At 37.4% G+C, this 20,919-nt stretch overlaps 1 protein-coding gene across 9 annotated transcripts in view; it reads left to right on the forward strand.

The window, feature by feature from the left end:
* The first annotated feature begins 2,581 nt into the window (after window positions 1-2,581).
* Window positions 2,582-20,919, forward strand: part of LOC132096597 (kinesin-like protein KIF1A) — a 30,644-nt gene continuing 12,306 nt past the window's right edge. For 3 of the 9 annotated variants that reach the window (XM_059502046.1, XM_059502048.1, XM_059502047.1), the window contains exons 1-35: window positions 2,582-2,889; window positions 5,552-5,738; window positions 6,833-6,906; window positions 7,051-7,230; window positions 7,361-7,426; window positions 7,505-7,683; window positions 8,164-8,275; window positions 8,518-8,595; window positions 8,687-8,752; window positions 8,844-8,861; window positions 8,943-9,021; window positions 9,189-9,267; window positions 10,127-10,269; window positions 10,473-10,511; window positions 11,622-11,755; window positions 11,844-11,923; window positions 12,019-12,094; window positions 12,181-12,260; window positions 12,630-12,820; window positions 12,925-13,105; window positions 13,280-13,352; window positions 13,454-13,547; window positions 13,696-13,844; window positions 13,926-14,104; window positions 14,909-15,046; window positions 15,421-15,744; window positions 17,988-18,106; window positions 18,439-18,524; window positions 18,677-18,812; window positions 19,083-19,257; window positions 19,546-19,636; window positions 19,736-19,854; window positions 19,930-19,985; window positions 20,075-20,183; window positions 20,307-20,373. In XM_059502046.1, the coding sequence (XP_059358029.1) occupies window positions 5,633-5,738; window positions 6,833-6,906; window positions 7,051-7,230; window positions 7,361-7,426; window positions 7,505-7,683; window positions 8,164-8,275; window positions 8,518-8,595; window positions 8,687-8,752; window positions 8,844-8,861; window positions 8,943-9,021; window positions 9,189-9,267; window positions 10,127-10,269; window positions 10,473-10,511; window positions 11,622-11,755; window positions 11,844-11,923; window positions 12,019-12,094; window positions 12,181-12,260; window positions 12,630-12,820; window positions 12,925-13,105; window positions 13,280-13,352; window positions 13,454-13,547; window positions 13,696-13,844; window positions 13,926-14,104; window positions 14,909-15,046; window positions 15,421-15,744; window positions 17,988-18,106; window positions 18,439-18,524; window positions 18,677-18,812; window positions 19,083-19,257; window positions 19,546-19,636; window positions 19,736-19,854; window positions 19,930-19,985; window positions 20,075-20,183; window positions 20,307-20,373 (3,876 nt within the window). In that variant the 5' untranslated portion in view covers window positions 2,582-2,889; window positions 5,552-5,632. The remainder of the gene's footprint in view (window positions 2,890-5,551; window positions 5,739-6,832; window positions 6,907-7,050; window positions 7,231-7,360; window positions 7,427-7,504; window positions 7,684-8,163; window positions 8,276-8,517; window positions 8,596-8,686; window positions 8,753-8,843; window positions 8,862-8,942; window positions 9,022-9,188; window positions 9,268-10,126; window positions 10,270-10,472; window positions 10,512-11,621; window positions 11,756-11,843; window positions 11,924-12,018; window positions 12,095-12,180; window positions 12,261-12,629; window positions 12,821-12,924; window positions 13,106-13,279; window positions 13,353-13,453; window positions 13,548-13,695; window positions 13,845-13,925; window positions 14,105-14,908; window positions 15,047-15,420; window positions 15,745-17,987; window positions 18,107-18,438; window positions 18,525-18,676; window positions 18,813-19,082; window positions 19,258-19,545; window positions 19,637-19,735; window positions 19,855-19,929; window positions 19,986-20,074; window positions 20,184-20,306; window positions 20,374-20,919) is intronic. The other 6 variants (XM_059502049.1, XM_059502054.1, XM_059502050.1 and 3 more) reach the window with 3 other exon arrangements.

The following is a 20,919-nucleotide window of genomic DNA, read 5'->3' on the forward strand; positions in this document are numbered from 1 at the left end:
ATATTTAGGCCTACGTCTGCAGTAATAAACGGTTCTCTACACCCCTGTTATTCATTATTTTTGCCCACATATCTTCAACAACTGATGTTTTTTTTTGTTTGTTTTTTTGAGTATAGGGCCTCTGTCGGGGGAGTAAATAGTCATATTTGTTTTGCTTATCCTATTTATCTACAATTACCTATTCTAAAAATAATTTTAATGTAATACAAAAAAGTCATTGGCCTGAGTAAATTGTACCATTATATAATTGTGAATGCACAAGTAGGCTAATTTAGGAGGTGAAAATACTGTGAAATTACATGCATACAAATGGCATGACATTTTAAAGCATAACAACTGAACATCTATGGAAATAAAGAAGTCAATAAAGAATTTTTTTTATTTTTTTATTTACTTACTATACTTACCATATTTTTGAACTAAAATTTTATTGCAACCATATGAATGAATTAAAATGCATATTGAATGCAGTGAATGGATGCCATCAGAATGTGAGTTCAAACGTCTGTTAAAAACATCACAATAATCCACAAGTGATCCACACCACTCCAGTCCATCAAGTAATGTCTTGTGAAGCAAAAATCCACCAACCAACATATTTGTTGAGAACTGTTCTGGACTGTCTTGGCTTATAAACAATGCTTCATCTGTGCATATTTCCCTCCTGATAAAGACAAAAATTACTTTTTCACTAAAAAATGAAATATTATTGGATAGATGACTCATATTTTAGCTAGAAGCAATGGTTAAATTACACATTAATAATGGGCTTGTTTCTTACAAGCACACAAATGTTCACTTCCCAATGTTCACTTTTACTTGTGGATTATTGTGATGTGTTTATTAGCTCATCTAAATTTTGGATGGCCTGAGGAAGACTACTTATTTCATTCTTAAAAAAGAAAAAAAATGATTATTGGATAAACTATTCATTTTTTAATATTTTTACTATGTTAATTAATCTTACCATATTTATATAACTAACAAAGACTTGAACATGAATAGATTGTACTGTTCCCATTCAGTACAAAAATGCTTACGCTGTACAAAAGTACCAGATCAGAACACAGTGATTCTTTAAAAGACGTTGTGTGTCATAGAAAGCAGATGCTATGGGACTTTGACCAGAGCACTGGTCTCCATCACTTATCCTGCAGTAAATAATTAGTCTGCACAGTAAATAAGTGGAGACGCAATGTTTACCCTTGTGTGCCCTTTGCACTGTGGTGGGGCTCAAACACCCACTTCACAGGCCAGAGTAAGAGACAGAAGCGGCTCAGCTCAGCATGCTTTTGTGAAAGACGGGACATGTACCATGATGTAACACCAGTGGAGATATTCAGGCAGACATAGATGACCTTGACCCTATTCAACAACAATTCTAAAACTAATTCAAAGAAGTGTATTTATCCTTGCGTAAAATAGTAAGCAGAATCTCAGCTGCCCAGTAGATGGGGCTGTTGTGCTAAATCCATTTTAGTCCATTGAAGTCATAACATTTTTAATTTGATTAAATTAAATAATCTTCAAAAGAAATGTAAGAACATTGTCTTTTTCTTGCTTATTATGGAAGCCTGGTTATGCATCAGAGTGAGAAAAAAACGAATTGTGTCTTCATATCATATTTTAAACCATCACAAAATTTGTACCTTTTTAATATTTTCTTTTAAGAGTCTGTAAATCATGCAACTGTGATTCTTTTTTCTTTATTATTATTAGTCTACTACAATTCAGTTTTGTTAATCATACCCAATAAGCAGGATATACCATAAATGACCTTCATGGACCCTCCTTGTAATACAACCTGTTTCAGCATTCCCTGCTTAACACTGTTCCTAGTACAATCAATATTCCTTTGTACAGATATCAGAGAAAATGATGTACAAAAATATTGTTCATGTACTGTTTAAAATCACTAAATGATTAATGATTTTGAGAGAAGTCAACAAGGCTGGATTTATTTGATTAAAAATACAGTAAAAAACAAAACTACAATTTAAAATATCCTTTTCTATATTAATTTATTTAAAAATGCAATCTATTCCAGTCTTCAATGTCAGATCGAAAGCTGAAAAGAACAGCATTTATTAAAATGTTAAATCTTTTGTGAATATCTTTACCATGATTTTGACCAATTTAATGCATCTTTTCTGAATAAAAGTATTATATCTTTTTTTTAGATACTGACCACAACTTTTTTCTTTAAGTGAACCTAACTTGTTTGTCTCCTCGCATAAGCTTAGCTGGCATCTTTAGCCTTCAAAATGAGTCCATTGAGAGGGTCTGGTCTGTGCATGCAGAGACACAAACCCTACCGGCTGAGCTTGGAATTTCAAATGAGCTCTTTGTGCTTTTAACACTGTGGTTTGTATTCGTGGACACGGAAGCAAACCCATGAAGCGTGGTCTTTTTTAAGAGTGTCCAGTGATGCTATTATCAGTGTGTGGTTCTCAGGCTCTCTTTCCCCCTCTCTCTCCCTCCGTTCCTCCCTCCCGCTCCCTGTGCTGCATCCATGCTGCTAGCTCCAGCACTGATGATGTCATCAGCGACTCACGGCTGATCAGCATCCTTGGCTCCACCATAAGAGCCATTTTGTGTTAGACTGAAGAAACACTGTCTGTCAGCGCATCCCCACATCCATTAACCCCTCCCTCAGCTTCCTGACGCACCACTGCGTACCAGGCCCTGCAAAACCAGACTCCCTCAGCCTGATGGTCTTGCCAGGGGGGGCTCCACCTGCATTGTTGGTGCTGAGCTAGGGAGAGGCTCAGAGTCTATAGGAAAAAATAAAACAACTGGGTGAGGAAGAAGACGGCGGATGGAAGCAGACTTGATGGAATAACCCACTGCTGTCCGCAATCTCAACAGGATATTGCCATCAGGAATCAAGTATGTGAGATCTTGATTGCTTTTTGTGTGATTTATGTGTTTTAAAACCATTGTTTTTCATGTATCTTATGAGAATAAGGAGGGTGGTGCACTATGCCACTGTTGTCCTGTCTAAAATGCCACAGAAAGGTTGTTGAAATACAAAAGAGTAAGCATAAAATGGAAAAGATCTTGAAGGAGATGCTATTATTCTTTTTAAAAAGAAAAAAAAGATATATGGAGAATTATGTAGGCTATTTAAATTTGATCTTGTGCTATCATACTATTTAAGGACTTAGCCTATATACTATAACTGTATTTAGAATTATTATTATTATTATTGATGTCAAAAGACATTTAATGGAAAAATACTTTATTCGGTCTTATTTACATGCATTGACAGTCTTGAGACTGTCTATGGTGCTGAAGGATGCTGTTTATGTTGGCCGGGTGAGGCCATGCCATGAAATCTGGGCCTTTTTCATAATTCAAATGTTTTCAGTTTCAAAGGCCAGACAGATTAGACGAATAATTACATCGTGAAAAGCGTCATCTATGAATATGTAGAGCATTTTTTAATTAGATGCGTTACTGAGGGTGAGTTACATGATAGAGTGCGCACTAATACTTTAGGATCAGGAAACGATTTACTTGTTTAATATCAGAATTGAAATTCGAAATTGAATTCTGTATATTTGCCTGCATTCTGCTGTGAACTAAAGATTCTGACAAAATATAGCCATAGTAACAGACGCGTCACACTTCGTTTACACCCCAAGTCTAGCGCGACGCGACACGCTGAAACGTTCTGAATTCGCGCTTATACAATCTAACTAGATGATGACGATGATATAAATGCGTAGGTCTTGTCGATTATATTGGGATCGTTCCTGCATGTCGCGACGCTGGCAGTGTATGGGTGTTGCTGCCGCATTTCAGCATCTACGCAGAGGCAGATCTAAATATAAACAGTTGGTATATACATGTATATATGATAACCTTGTTTTGTATAGCTGGTTTGCTTAATAACCGTTGAAACGCTTTCATTGCGTTTGTGTTGCCGGCTGAGCGTCCATCACAGCTGATTCATGACTGTACAGTACCAGCAGACGGTCAGGGCAGCCATTTTCAGGAGACTGTGAGGGCTGTATGTGATAAAAAAAATAATATTTGCTCAGTGCGCTGGTTTGTGTACAAACGTAACTTTTTTCCTTTTTTTTTTTTTGCTCGAAGGATGGCATTTAGCCCAGTCTTTTTCTGGAGAGACATAATGTTGACCAAATTCATCTACATCTATATATATATTTTACTATGGGTGGTTATCCCATATTAAGTTGCCAATAAAAATGAAGGGGGAAAATCATCAAAGTGTAGATGAACAGGATAATTTTACATATTAACTTATGCAATAAATAGCCTATATATGTTTCAGTCTAGTTTCCATTGTAGGACAATTTCTAAATAATTGTTATTCCTCATTGCACCTAAAGTAAATTTGTTGATTCTTCCTAGAAAATAAACGAATCCAGGTTTTCTAATCCTGATTAAAACCATGATTTGCAGAATCAAAGAATTTACATATAATTTGACCTTAGTTCCATTTTTTTTACAGTCTTTTAACGGATTACTCTCTCCATAGTAGGACAGTTATTAAATGGGTTATGGTGGATGTCATAGTCTTTTGTACAGAGTTGCTCAAATTAATTGCCATTGACTCAGAGTGTCTTTTTAAGATGTTTTACAGCATGCAGGTCATTGTAACAGACAGTATGCAATTCCAGCATCCACAACCACAATCAATGTGTGATTGAAACCCATACGAAACAGGAGAATTACTTATAAATTCATTAATGAAATAATATTGCTTTGTGGTACTCTAATTTAGTAAGTATATTACAAAAAAACAAGAAAATCTTTCATTTCTTTGTTGTGGCATTTCCAACAGTCTCTGAAGTTGTGTCTGGTTTTGGAGTGATTATCAAAGCTCTTAATTTTGCACCAGGTATCTACAATATGAGTAGCGTTATTGTCCTGTATGAAGTTCACAGAAGCCATTACCATCACCCTTTTCATCATGAGATCATTCTTTTGTTGTGAGATTGTCACGGTCCACAGGTAGAATAGGGATGGATATGCAAAATAGATTAGATATATTAGTAGGTTTTAATTATCAAATGTTTTCAAATAGATAAGTTGGTAATCTCATAGATATCAGTCAAGATATTTAGGAGTATTGCCACTGAAACCAAAGGTTCTCTCTGCGAGCCTTGAATAAGCATGATTTTTGCTGACTGACTACCCTTGCAGTTGGATTCTTATTTGAACAAGCAAATTGTTTATTCTTTTAATAAAGCCTGTTTTAGAGGCTATTTTTATGAGTTCACATAGCTATATCTGGTGTACAGTAATCTACTGAATGTGATAAAAGTCCTGATGGATCATGGTCTGGATCTCGGAGAGTTCCATTACCTAAATGAGATTATCAGAGGTGTAACTTAGCCAGTACAACCGCCTGAACAGATTTATAGGGATTTTCTTTAATTATCTCCTGTGAAGTGAATTGCTAAGGTACTAGATCTAAAGTGTAGGCCTTAACACATTTCTAGCCTTGTTTTGCAGAAGAAGTGCTGATTGACATGCATATTCTTTTGAGATTCCAGCATATACATATATCTCTCTACAGGTGGCAGGTGGCCTCTGATTCCTGGCTGGGCTTCGTCCCATCAGATCCTGTGCAGTAGCAGATCCCCAGCACTCAGACACCATGGCAGGTGCCTCGGTGAAAGTAGCCGTGAGGGTCCGTCCCTTCAATTCACGAGAGATGGGAAAAGAGAGCAAGTGTATCATCCAGATGTCAGGCAACACTACCAGTGAGTGCTCTTTCAAAACACATTTTCACTTGCTGTCAATTGCTATTTGAACTCATCTGAGTAAGAGATGATTGTCACAGTGCTGTAGGAATTATTTATGACTGTAATGAAATATTTATCCCCATGGTCTCTCATCAGCACCCCCATGAGAGAGAATAGCCTATTAGTGCATCTTTAGGCTTACAGGTTTAGAAATGTCAAAGAGGTCATGCTTTAGTTTTCAGAAAAAGCTTTTTAATTGATTATGTGTGCAGACTGTCACCGTTTGACTAATACATTTGTTGACTTCAGATTTACTGTACATTGATTCTCAAAACAAGTCAAGGTATAAAATGATGTGCAATGTTTTTCATTAATCCGTCAAAACAAAAATATGAGGAGCAGAATCAGATATTTATAAAGTTTCGCTAAGAGATGGAGACAGGTTCATTTGACAACATTGTCACTATTGTGCAAAAAATTGCAATATAATATCATTGCCAGAATTGTTTTTAATCAGTTTGTTTTTAATAAAAATAATAGAAAAATGGAAAGGAAACATATTTAGCAATGGTAAATGTGCCATTATCAAAAGTTTTGGACATGTTCAGAAACAAAGTCCATTTGATGGCAAGAATTCTGTGGCATTTCAAGCCCCCATTTCTAGAGCAGCTCCAAAAACTGTAAACTGGCCCGTTGTTCTGCCTGCAGTGTGAGTGGGAAAACAGAGTCAGCTGATGCAGAGTGTGAGGTCAGACACACTGCACGGCTTTGTGCTGCTGAGAGGATTCAGGGAGGTTCATGACCTCATTCCCAGAACCCCAGGGATGGCATGATTCACGCTTCCTTAGACTCATCTGGCCTGAAACGTGCCTATATATGCATATATTGCCTTATAGTATATTAACAGTGCATAAAATGCTTTGATGACTGTACTGAGATGATAATGGTAAATACATGAATAGGTTTTTAATATCATCTTTTGCCACGAGAGGCTTTAGGTCTGAAAATGATTGAAATTAAATAATAAAGTTGGAAATAGTTTTATATAGTTTGTTGTTTTCTTCATTAGATTATAGATTTATTCTCATAGACATGTTCTCTTTGCTTTCTAGCAATTATAAACCCAAAACAGCCAAAGGAGAGCAAGAGCTTTAACTTTGACTATTCGTATTGGTCACATACAACGGTGAGTTTCTTGATATTAACTGGTGAATCTGCATCTTATGCAACTCACTGCTGCTATTTTTAATTCTTCTGTGATCCTGATGGCTGTTATTGAGACATTTATGATGATTTCCTTTCGTGCTTTGTGCGTTTCTGTCTTCAACAGCCAGAAGATGTGAACTATGCATGCCAAAAGCAGGTTTATAAAGACATAGGGGAGGAAATGCTTCTGCATGCTTTTGAGGGATACAACGTCTGTATTTTTGCCTATGGGCAAACTGGGGCCGGAAAATCATATACCATGATGGGCAGGCAAGAGAAAGACCAAGAAGGCATCATCCCATTGGTAGTACACTATTATACCATCTGTAATTTATATTATTGCTGTCTTTGATATTGTAGCAAATACTTTAGAATAGATGACTTAGATGCTGTTGGCGGTAACACATTTTTAATGCTGAATCTGTCTGTGACAGCTATGTGAGGACCTGTTTACTAAGATCAGTGACAATAATGACAACAGCGTGTCATACTCGGTTGAGGTAAGATCAGCACCTGCATCATAAATTGCATTCTTACCATAGAATCAGTATATCAAGTGAAAATGTTGTTTTTCTCAGGTCAGTTACATGGAGATCTACTGTGAGCGTGTGCGGGACCTTCTGAACCCAAAGAACAAAGGGAATCTGCGTGTGCGAGAGCATCCTCTGATGGGACCATATGTAGAGGACCTATCAAAACTGGCCGTTACTTCCTACAATGACATACAGGACCTGATGGACTCTGGAAACAAAGCAAGGTGAAACTAATTTCTGAATACAGAAGAGGTTAGCCTCTGAATTACACTACCATTCAAAGGTTTGGCGTTGATACATTTGAAAAAATGTTTTAGGAAATCTACCTTTGATCATAAATAGAATAAAAACAGTAATATTGGAAAATTATTACAATGTAAAATAAGTATTAATAAGTATAATATATTGAAATATAATTTTTCAGCACTCAATAAATTATTTGTAAGGTCATAATTGCTAAATTATAATTGGTACCTTTTAATAAATTGAATGCATCCTTGCTGAATAAAAGTGAATTTCTTTAAAAAAAAAAATCTTGCTGACCCCAAACTTTTCAACCAAAGTGTATATATCTCTGGACATATTGTAATTTTGAAGCAATGGAAACTGCAGAACAATTGTATTTATCTAAAATGAAGCATAGATTTATATATTTATGTATGAAACTGAAATCAAATCATTCACCACTGTGTTCTTGTTATCAGGACTGTGGCGGCCACTAACATGAATGAAACCAGCAGCCGTTCCCATGCTGTCTTCAACATCATCTTCACACAGAAACGACATGATGGTGACACAGAAAACACATCTGAAAAGGTACTGCATCCTTTCCTGCAGCCTTTCCCACCAGACCTCCACATTTGGTATTGTTTGAATATTGTACTATATGAGAAAAAGTGACTGCTTATTCAGAAATAGACTACAGTGCAAAAGTAGGTGAGACTCTCTGCAGTTCAAACTTCACTGATGGATGTTGGCAGTTTGGCAGTTGCTGAAGTTGCTGGTATGTGCATTAGCGCTTTACTGTTCTTAGACACAACATTTCTATTTGCAAATAGGTCAGCAAAATCAGCTTGGTAGACTTGGCAGGCAGTGAGAGGGCTGATTCTACTGGAGCTAAAGGCACTAGACTCAAGGTTGGTCACTATGATTTCAACAGAGTTCATGACAATTTGGGATTTCAGATGAGTGCATCATATTAATGTGCGTGCTTTGTACCTTTTCTAGGAAGGAGCCAATATCAACAAATCTTTAACAACACTAGGCAAAGTTATCTCTGCGCTAGCTGAAGTGGTAAGAATTCTTTCAATTTAAATATAATTATTCTTGAAAGAAATAAAAAAAGGGTAAATAATTAAAATATATATATTTGATTGTCTTATAGGACTCTGCACCAAACAAGGTAAGGATCCGTTGAATTGTTCTTTATTTATCAAGCTTTTATAGCTTTGACAGTTGGCATAGCTTTCTCTTCTTCCTACAGAACAAAAAGAAGAAGAAAGTTGAGAGCTTTATTCCATACAGAGATTCAGTTCTGACATGGCTTCTGAGAGAAAACCTCGGTATGAGGCTTTATGCACCATGCACATACTGTACCTCCTTAACAATAAACATTTCTCTCCATCACATAAAACATTGCGTATTACAGTCAATGTGGCCAGTATAACTGTGATATGATGCCAACAAATTAAAAAGATTCCTGAAGGTCACAGCGGTTTTCATTTATCAGGAGGAAATTCGCGCACAGCTATGGTAGCAGCTCTTAGCCCTGCTGATATTAACTATGATGAGACACTCAGCACGCTCAGGTAAGAACCACCACTGTACTTTAGACTAACAACATAGGGTCATGTAACACAATAAATGGTATGTTGGTATGTTAAAGGGATAGTTCACTCAAAAAAATGAAAATTCTGTCATTAAAATCCTCATGTCTGTCCATGCCAAACCAGACTTTCGTTCATCTTCAAATCACAAATTAAGATATTTTTTTGAAATCCGAGAGCTTTCTGACCCTGCACAGACAGAAATGCAACTACCATGTTCAAGGCCCAAAAGATAGTAAGGTCATTGTTAAAATAGTCCATGTGACATGAGTGGTTCAACTGTAATGTTATGAAGCTACGAGAATACTTTTTTTGTGCAAAAAACAAAAACAAAAAAACTAAACAAAACAAATAAAAATAATTACTTTATTCAACAATTTCTTTTCTTCTGTGTCAGTCTTCGATGCAGTTTTATTAGAGTACCATGATGCATGTTGTTATCTTTTTTTTTTTTGTACACAAAAAGTATTCTCGTAGCTTTATAAAATTAAGGTTGAACCACTGATGTCACATGGACTATTTCAAGGATGTCCTTACTACCTTTCTTGGCCTTGAACATGTCAGTTTTGTTTAGTTGTGAAGCTCTAGGATTTCATAAAAAATATCTTAATTTGTGTTTCGAACAAAGGTCGTACAGGTTTGGATTGACATGAGGGTGTGCAATATTAGGCAGAATTTTCATTTTTGGGTGAACTATTCCTTTAATGGCTATGCATTACTATGAAGGCTTCATCCATGTCATTAGATGTCATTAGCCTCAGCAGGTGATGTTCTGAATACTGAACTATTTGGGACATTCTGATGCTATTATGGATGGTTAATAGCGAAATCACTGTCACAGGTATGCTGACCGAGCCAAGCAGATCCGCTGCAACGCCGTCATCAACGAAGACCCCAACAACCGCCTGGTGCGTGAGCTGAAGGAAGAGGTGGCACGTCTGAAGGATCTGCTTTATGCTCAGGGTCTTGGAGACATCATTGAGAGTGAGTCACCTGTGATGCACAAACTACGATGTTTCAGTCTTCTTAAAATGACAGATTTCCTCTCAGATTCAAATGCTGTGAAGAGAGTTATCCTATGAGTAAAGCAAACATTCTCAATCTGCACTTATATTAATAGAAACCAGTGGTCAGACAACTTTAGGAATGTGTCTGAAGGACTTGTCTTCTCTCTCTGTTTTTCTCAGCATATCCGGCACAGGCTCCTGGAATATCTGCTCTCAAATGTGTGTATTTTGGCACCTTAAATGCTTCACAGTTTATGATAACCCAGGGGTCGGCAAATTTGTTTTTGTTAAAAACTGCATGAAATGAGATTTTTATTTTATTTATTTATTTACAGTATATGACAAAGCTTTATATTGGTAATAAAACCTTATTATCTTTAAAACAAAAATAAAAAGCAGTGCCAGAGTGTTGTCCATGCAGCACTTTGAACAGGGCTGTGTAACTCACAGGACAGGATGTATTTAGGTCACTCACAATTGCGTGGATCAGTTTTTGGTTTGATAAATAATGATTTTTCTTATATTTTTTCATTCATTAATCCTTTATGGGAATCATTCATCGTTTAAGTTCAGAGCCTGTTTTAACTCATATTTGCTTCTTGAGTGGTATTTTGGGAATCTGACTTCAACATTTTAAAATAAAGAGTTAAAGAATATTACAATCATATAACAATCATACATTAAATCCTCTGTCCTTTGTATGTGTGTGCCAATGTGGACCCTTTCTAATGTTGCCGGCCCCTGTGATGGCCAAAACAGGGATCTCTGGACCACCAAAGTCTGTGCTGTGCAGTTTAAATAAAACAAATTATTCTGACAGGCAACACTATTATTGGACTCTGCTGCTTTGATGGTCCAAAGGTGCTTTAGAGGTTTTGCCTCAATGTGAAGCACAGGCATGTGGTCATCCATGCGGTCTGTGTAGTCACAGATCAGTATTACATTGAGTGTTCAGTTCATCTCCATGGGCGTAAGCACAGTCCAATGAATTTGAGGCATGAGGGAAAAATCCATTAATAATAAAAAACTTTTGATAGTCTGATTTGGTTGAAAAATAAAAACACACAACAGCGTCCTCAAATTGATGCAGTCTGCCCCGCGCCCTGCAGCTTTATAACCTTTTTAATTAGCTTTTCAGCTTTGTTTGAAACTTTCTACTCTTCCTCCTTCCCCTTCTTTTCTGTTTCCATGGTTTTCCTTTTCTCTTACCAAAAAAAATTCCTTTGACTTTCCAACCTGTCATTCCCATATTTTGCCCAGACTTGTCAAATTACAAGAGTAATCTCAATAGCATCCAGGCTGTCAATCAAAGAGTTGATTTCTCCACAGTGACCAATGCCATGACAGGGATGAGCCCCTCGCCCTCTCTCTCTGTCCTGTCCAGCCGAGCTGGCTCCATCAACAGCCTGCATGACCGGATCATGTTCAGCCCGGGAAGCGAGGAAGCCATTGAGAGGCTGAAGGTTAGAGAGAGGATAATGGAGAGGATGGTTTGATATATTAATATGGACCAGTGCTGATCGTTTTTATGTCGACCTCTTTTCCAATTAGGAAACTGAGAAGATAATTGCAGAACTCAATGAAACTTGGGAAGAGAAGCTTCGTCGTACTGAGGCCATTAGAATGGAAAGGTTGGAGACCCCTGAGAGGGCTTTTATCTTGAAATGTGTCTGAAATTTAAGTTGTGTACTTCATTTGATAAATAAAAATGTTCTGTTTTCATAAGGGAGGCACTTTTGGCTGAAATGGGTGTGGCGATGAGGGAAGATGGAGGAACCGTTGGAGTCTTTTCACCAAAGAAGGTTAGAAGATCAAATATGTTTTCTATAAGGAAGCTAGTGAAGTCATATGCTTCAGTCAACACCTCTTTATGATTTGACTGTTTCAGACACCTCACCTGGTCAACCTCAATGAAGATCCACTGATGTCTGAATGCTTGTTGTACTACATTAAAGATGGAATCACCAAGTGAGAACATTGATTATTTACAACCAGTATTTTCAACCATGGTCCACAAAGACATAGTTAGTTTAGTTAACATGATCTAACCATGAACAATACTTCTACAGCATTTATTGATGTTAATCTCAACATTTACTAAAACATTTAAGATCAAAAGTTGGAGCTGTTATGGTAGTTATGCATAGTGAACTAACTTATAGTATTAGCCAATGTTAATATGTTAGATATAGATTATAGTTCTAGATATAGATTTTTTTTTAATGATATTTTTGGTATTAAATGATCATCATAATGGAATTTCCAATACTTGTTTTGAATTTTTTAGTATATCTATGTTTCCCCATTCTGACAAATAGCCTCCTTATATTCCTGCAGGGTCGGCCGCGAGGATGCCAGCAGTCGGCAGGACATTGTCCTGAGCGGCCACTTCATTAAAGACGAACACTGTATCTTCACAAGTACTACAAATGCATCTGGAGAGGGTACAGTGATTCTGGAGCCCTGTGAGGAAGCAGAGACTTACGTTAATGGGAAGAGAGTGACAGAGCCCACTATTCTCAGATCTGGTAACTCTTCAGTTTCCAGGCTGAAAACAATTTCAGTCTGATGAAAATATTTTTATTTTTTGGTTTCTGTGAGATGTTTTGACCCTGTCTGTTATCTGTCTTAGGTAACCGTATCATTATGGGCAAAAGCCATGTGTTCCGTTTCAATGACCCTGAGCAAGCACGGCAAGAGAGGGAGAGGACCCCATGTGCAGACACACCTATCGAGCCAGTAGACTGGGCCTTTGCCCAAAGAGAACTACTGGAAAAACAAGGCATTGATATGAAACAAGAGATGGAGCAGAGGTACAGCAGCACTTCTGTCACTAGCCCTCTTGTGGTGCTAAACCAGCAAAAATCAGATCTAGATAAGTGGCGCTGGGGGAGGTGGAGGGTTTCAGAGGAACTCTGATAACACTCTGCAGGACTATTTAGTATCTAAGTTTTGCGCCTTGATTCTGATGCTCACATCATTTACAGGTTACAGGAGCTGGAGGACCAGTACCGCAAGGAGAGAGAAGAAGCAAGTAACCTTCTGGAACAGCAGAGACTGGTAAGTCATTTAAGATTAGTAAGAGCTTAATTAGTCTTTAAGTAGTAGAAACTCCAAGAAGCTTGCAGCGAAACCAAATTTCACACAGATTTTTTGTTTAGGACTATGAGAGTAAGCTGGAAGCTCTTCAGAGGCAGGTCGATTCCAGATATTACCCAGAAACCACAGAGGAAGAGGAGGAACCAGAAGAGGAAGGTGGGTAACGTAGTTTAAAACCACATAAGTACTGTATGATCTGATCTATGTATCAAATTATCACATGACTTCATGTTCTTAAAACATGAAGTGTTCAGTTGTTTCTTAGACATCACATTTGAAATGGGTTCATATTTTGGTCCTGCAGTGCCGTGGACAAAGCAAGAGACAGAACTGGCCCTCTGGGCTTTCCGGAAATGGCGATTCTATCAGTTCACCTCTCTCAGAGACCTGCTCTGGGGAAATGCAATTTTTCTCAAGGAGGCTAATGCCATTAGTGTGGAGCTTAAGAAAAAGGTACACTAAAATAATTTAGGTCAGCCTAATGATTGGATATGCCTAATGAGTAGGATAAATTGTTCCCCTTTTTCTCTGCAGGTTCAGTTTCAGTTTGTGCTACTAACAGACACACTGTACTCCCCACTGCCTCCTGACCTCCTGCCCCCCAGCATAGCCCAAGACAGGGAGAAAAGGCTGTTCCCTCGCACCATCGTAGCAGTAGAGGTTCAGGACCAGAAAAATGGTGCCACACACTACTGGACCCTGGACAAACTCAGGTACAGGGAGACTAAACATACACGATATGCACATGAGTGAATGACGTGACATACAGCCAAGTATGGCGAGACCCATACTCAGAATTCGGGCTCTGCATTTACCCCTTCCAAAGTGCACACACACAGCAGTGAACACACACACGCTGTGAACACATACTCGGAGCAGTGGGCAGCCATTTATGCTGCGGCGCCCGGGGAGCAGTTGGGAGTTCGGTGCCTTGCTCAAGGGCACCTAAGTCATGGTATTGCCGGCCCGAGACTCTAACCCACAACCCTAGGGTTAGGAGTCAAACATAATGCCCACAAAATGAGCCTAACCCTGAAGTCAAACTACTTTAAATTATGATTAGCATGTAACTTGTTTACACCCTAAACACTAATTTCATGCTGGAGAAGTATTGATCCATGTATCCAACTAGATCACTTTTTCTACTCTTATCAGCCCTTGAATATTGGCCAGTAGCCTTACAGTACATATACTGTACATAACAGTCATGAACCATTATTTGGCATTGCTAATCAAACTCAGGTGGTAGGTAGATACTTATTCTTGTTCTAAAGAGACAAACATTGAATAAATCATGAATATTTTTTCTGTTTTCCTAGAAGACAAATATTATACATTTTAAATGCATGCTGGTAAAATTGAAAGCATATTGATGATCTCAAAGCTAATAGGCTAAAGCTAATGTGGTTTAATGCATGTTGGCCACCTTTTTCTTTTTGGTTTATGCTTAAAAGAACATTGCAGATAACAGAGCATGGTTTGTTACTTTTGCTGATGAGGTACAATTGTCTATGCAGACAAAGACTGGATTTGATGAGAGAAATGTATGACCGAGCAGCAGAGGTGCCTAGTACTGCAGTCGAGGACTGTGATCATATGATGTCCGGTGGTGACCCTTTCTATGACCGTTTTCCATGGTTCCGTCTAGTTGGTCGGTGAGTAATCGATCAGTCAAGTTTGTATGCTCTGAAGTGCTAAATGGATGCTGGTATTCCCACTGTACATGACTGGAAACTGCCTATGATTTGCATTGTGCTTTTAATGAGGGTTCCTTCACTTTTTGAGTTGAATGGTGAGCTATGTGCAGCCTTCGTTCAGTGAGTTTTTAGTATTAAGACACTTCAAACACTAAAGCTAAGCTTGAACACTCCTCACCAAACACACTAGAAGATCATTAGCCAAATACAAGTTGGGAGGCTCATGGCTGGGTTTATGCTGGGTTTATGTGTACATGTGAGCGAGTGTGTGCAACAGCGTGTGCGCGTGTGGTGTTGTACTAACCTAGTTCCCGTGTTTTCGGCTGCACCAGCACTCCCATTTTCAACATGTGCATGAGCGAGCGCATGAGTGACCTTACCCTCTCCCCCACCCTCTCCGACCCCGACTCTGACATAACCGAGCTCGCCGATGAGCGGCATTATGGGAAAGTCGAGGAGGAGTTGGATGACCTGGACGATGAGATCTTTATGGAGGACCCTGGCTCAGAGCTTGGGAGAGAGGAGGAGGAGGAGGAGGAGGAGGAGGAGGAGGAGGAGGAGGAGGAGGAGGATGGTGTAGGGGAGCACTGCCCAGGTGTCAGCCATGGCCAGGACCCCTTTTACGACCGCTGGCCTCTGTTCAGTTTAGTGGGAAGGTTGGTGAGGTTTCAGGAGCATGCTGGCAGAGGAAACTAGCTCTTTCACACTGAGACAAAGACAACAGAGTATGTTACTAGAACTTCCTAAAACGGCACCAAATACAGAAAAATAACTGATAGGGGTTAGAATATCTATTGCCAAGATAAAGATCATTTTGGTCATTTCCTAAATGTATTCTCATAGTTTTGGGTAAAGAATATCTTTATGTCAATCAGTAAAATAAATAAATACAATTATTATTATTTATTTTTTTTGATATACAAATGTTACCGCCATATTTTCTTTTAGTGTTCCACGTTTTAAAGTAAATTTCTTGAATGGCATTTATTATTACTATCAATAAGAATAATAAGATTTTTGATTTTTTTTTTTAATAAATAAAATAAATAAATGTTGATGCTAATCTATTATATCAATGAAAATATAATTAAATATAATAAATGCAGTGCATACAGTATATTATGTAATACATAGTAAATTATTATTATTATTTGGTATATCAATAAATCAATACTGATGCTGTTGTATAATGTTAATAATCAAATTTGGTACATTAACAATAATTTTTTTTATTTTTAATAATAAATAAATAAATAAATAATCAAACAAACAATGATGCCATTCTAATATGTCAATGTAAATATAATGAATACAATGTAAAATAAAATGTAAAAATATTTATAGTCTGTCCTACAAGATTTGACTTTGAAAGTGTGACACTCTTGACCTGGTCTGAAGGCAATTTTTAATGCCTCTTTCTGTATGTTTTAGATGTGTTTTACTTAGACAACAAACCTTTTACTTATTTTATGCATTTTTATGCATTGATTAGTGTTGCATACAGTGTTGAAATGCACAATTACAGTGCTGTCTGAGGTTTTCAGTAACTGAATGAGAGGAAACGAACAAAAAGAATAGCAATGACAAGATACTGACTGTGAAACACAGTAGATCACTGGTGACAGATCCCTAATGCATGTTTATTGTAACAAAGGGGAAACTGCAGGACAAATTTAATAGTGTTGCGTATGGCAATCACATCAATTCTGCCCTGTTTTGAAAGATACAGTATTGTATGGCAGCACAATAAATTTTTTGTCTGCTCTTCTCCGAAACAAAATAAGCATCCTCTGCAGAATTCTGTTGTTTCTGTGATCAGTATAAATCGGTTGATTGTTTTGTCTGAAAAGCTACAGTCCTCAAGATGAAAGAGCTGGTTTCGACTACAGCAGTCTCAATCAGGCATGCCAGAGCTAAAATTTGTACCACAGTTTTGAATTGACTCCCACACTCTCACTTCCCTGCGCACATGCAATATACAAGATTTGTGATGTGTGTTGACTTTTTGATTTATCTTTTAAGTTGATGGGGGTCAAATTCATGTATGTTAATGTCATTTCATTTTTTTGCTTTCCAGTTTGCATCTGGCCCAACAAGCCAAATTTGGAGATTTTTTTTTTTTTTTACTAAACATTTTGTTTATCTGAACATGCTATATTTGCGCCTCACCAATCTTGTCAAAAGCTCCTCCCCTCTGGCCACAACTCTTGCCGCTCTTGAACCCTGCCTGTCAAGCTTTGTTCAGCAACACATTGGGATCAAGAGGGCAGATCTGAATTGAATGAATGTATTTGTCTGAATGTAGACAAGAAGTAGGCCAATCTGTCACCAATCTTACCTGCTTTCGATATCTATTCGATGTCTAGTTCATGGATTTCATAGACACATATCTGAGACATGGAATTGTAAATAAACCTTCAATCAGTTACTGAAACAACAATAAAAATCAGATGTGTGATAGTGACCTATGTTAATGGCTTGATAATTTAGATCAGTCAGTCAAAAGTTATAGTGTAAAATAGCTTGTGGTGCAGTTTTCTTCTATATGCATGTTCTTGAAACACTTTTACCAACCACCACTAAGACTAAATCCTTGCTATCATCACTTTCTGTACCATTTTATGGGAATGGAGGCTCTAATAGAGTATTCACAGATGAACCGCAGACTTTTTTGCTTTCACTGCAGCAGTTTCTTGTTTGGTTGCTTTTTTTGTGTCTGATGTTGTGTTGTGTCTAGTGGCAGTGTGGCTGACTTGATCTTCAATTACATTTTTCTCATTTAAAATTTTACATTAATGTCAACGCTTTTTTCTTCTTTTTCACCCCATCAACTGTCTCAAATCCATCTTCTTTCTTCGGCTCTCCTCCTTTTTCCCATCATCCTCTCCTTCTTCCATAGGGCATTTGTGTATCTGAGTAATCTGCTGTACCCTGTGCCATTAGTGCACCGTGTGGCTATTGTAAGTGAGAAAGGCGAGGTCAAGGGGTTCCTCCGCGTGGCAGTACAAGCCATATCAGGTAAGTTCATCTTCATGATGCTTTCACAAACCTATTTTGAGCAGATTCCAAAGCTAACCTGCATGTTGTATCACATTACATTAATTATTATCCCTCTACATAAAATATTGTTTGATGTTTTTAAAAATAGTATAGGAGTACCACAAGGCTCAGTATTCAGACCAAATATGTTTTCATATTTCATTGGTAAATTCTCATGTGTTTTATGAATTTAATTTAGATGTATGCATGTATTTTCTTCTGTTCTTTCTTTGATTATGTTTAGAATTGTTTTGTGCAAGCTTAAATATGATTAAATCTTAAATTGTTGCCATAATTATTTATTGGCACAGCTGATGAAGAGGCTCCAGATTATGGCTCAGGTGTGAGACAATCAGGAACTGCCAAGATCTCATTTGAGGATCAACAGTTTGAGAAGGTTGGTTGTGTCACTCATTTCATGTCATTGATTCTGTTTTGTCTTGGCAAATTAATTCAGTTATTATTTCAGAAGTTGTGTTGGCCTTTTTAGGTATAAAATTGTTTTTGTTGAAGGTGCGACAGCTAAGTATAGAATTGTTTTTCTCTCAGTTCCAGACAGAAACATGCACCGGTGGGATGTCTCACACAAACACATTTCAAGAGGAGCTGCGCATTGTAGAAGGAGAAGGACAAAACTCAGAGCTTAGCCTTAGTGCTGATGAGGTCAACAACAACACCTGTGCAGGTAATATGTTTTTTAAAAATAAATAAATAAATAAGCAAATGACTGTTTGCCTCATTTATTTATTCATAAATGACTGATATAAATTTTTCACGATACGTTATAATGAATTTGTACATGCACAACATAAAATAATTTGCCTAGTAATCATGCATGATATTTTTTACTATTGAAGTAGTTGTAAATAGTGATATACAGTAAGTGACTTACACAAGTGTTAGACAGTATTTGTATTCTAATCTGATCTGTTTTCTCATGCAATGCTGCGTCTAGCCTCTCCTGATGTTCCTAACAGTCCTCTGAAGGGTGGTCTGGAATGTCCTCTTGATGTGACTCAGGAAAAATCTCTCCAGCATTTGAAAATCGGCAGCAATTTCACCTTCAGGGTCACAGTGCTTCAGGCCTCAAGCATCTCTGCTGAGTATGCAGATATCTTCTGCCAGTTCAAGTGAGTGTATGTTTCTCATTCATAGATTTATCAGGATGGATTTTCCATAAAAGCTGTGCTGTACATCTGACAGATTTTAAGGTTTGAAAGACAAATACTTACGCGCATTATGCATTTCAGCCACAGTGTTTTAGATGAACATTGTTTTCATGCTGCTAAATCTTTTGAAAGTTGCCATCCAAAAACCATGTGCCCCTTCTTTTTGAATGACGCCTTTGCAAACACTCATCCAGGATACTCATAATACTTCTGAATCAATCTCCTCTCAATTGTCTTGTCTTTTTCCAGCTTTATTCACAGGCATGATGAGGCATTTTCCACTGAGCCATTAAAGAATACCGGCCGAGGGCCTCCACTGGGATTCTACCATGTACAAAATGTAATCAACCTTTGTGACATTTACTAATGAAGTAATCCAATCATGTTTTAGTTGTTAAATCAAACAGAAATAATTTGTGCGGATTTGCTACTATTGCAGATAACCGTGGAGGTCACCAAGTCTTTTGTGGAATACATCAAAAGTCAGCCAATCGTTTTTGAGGTGTTCGGCCACTACCAGAAGCAGCCTTTCCCTCCACTCTGTAAAGACTTAATTAGGTAAACAACTTTTTTTATAATTATTATTATTTTAACTCGCCTACAATGTCAAATAAAATGTTCCATCCCTTATAGTTCATTACGCCCAACAAGAAGGCAGTTCCCTAGAGTTATGCCTTTGTCAAAGCCAGGTAAGGAGATGTTTTGTCTCATTTTTTGACCAGTACATACAGTGCTTGTGGTGTCTCTGTGTCTGAACTCTGCCTCTGTCTCTCCCCAGTGCCTGCCACTAAACTGAATACGCTGACACGCTCAACCGCTGGCCCTTGTCACTGCAAATATGACCTTATGGCATTCTTTGAGATCTGTGAACTGGAGGCCAATGGAGAGTGAGTATCTGATAAAACACATTATGGTATATCTGTTCCTAGTAAGTTACTCATTGAAGCTTGTATGTATGGTAGGTTATTCATATATAATGTAACCCTTGTACCTGTTTGTGTACTTTTTAGCTACATCCCAGCTGTTGTTGATCACAGGGGTGCAATGCCCTGCCACGGTGCATTCCTGTTGCACCAGGTAAACATGAATCCATCTGTCCCTATCAATCTATTAAATGGTAAAATTTGGGGGTTGCTAAGATTTATAAATGTTTTTGAAATAAGTCTTTAATGCTCCCCATTTATTTGATAAAAATAATAAAGTATAAACAGTTCAATTGTGAACATTATTACAATACTATTTGTTTTCCATTTTTGTACATTAAAATGTAATTTTTCCTGCTATGGCAAAGCTGAATTACTCCTGTCTTCTGTGTTACATAATACTTCAGAAATCATTCTAAAATGCTCATTTGGTGTTCAAGAAACATTTCATTGTTATCACTGTATAAAAAAAAAAAGATTGGATGTTGCTTAATATTTTGTGGAAACCGTGATACATTTTGTCAGGATTCTTTGATTCATTTATTTTAAATAGTTTGTAACATTACTTTTGTAACATTTTAAATATCTTTACTGTCACTTTTGATTACTTTAATATTTCCTTTCTGAATAAAGGTATATTTTTCTGTGAAAAAAGGTTTTAGTCAGACCACAAAAAATTAAGGACTTTGGATTTTCCCCT

Source organism: Carassius carassius, chromosome 20, assembly GCF_963082965.1.
Source record: "Carassius carassius chromosome 20, fCarCar2.1, whole genome shotgun sequence".
NCBI classification, from domain to species: Eukaryota; Metazoa; Chordata; class Actinopteri; order Cypriniformes; family Cyprinidae; genus Carassius; species Carassius carassius.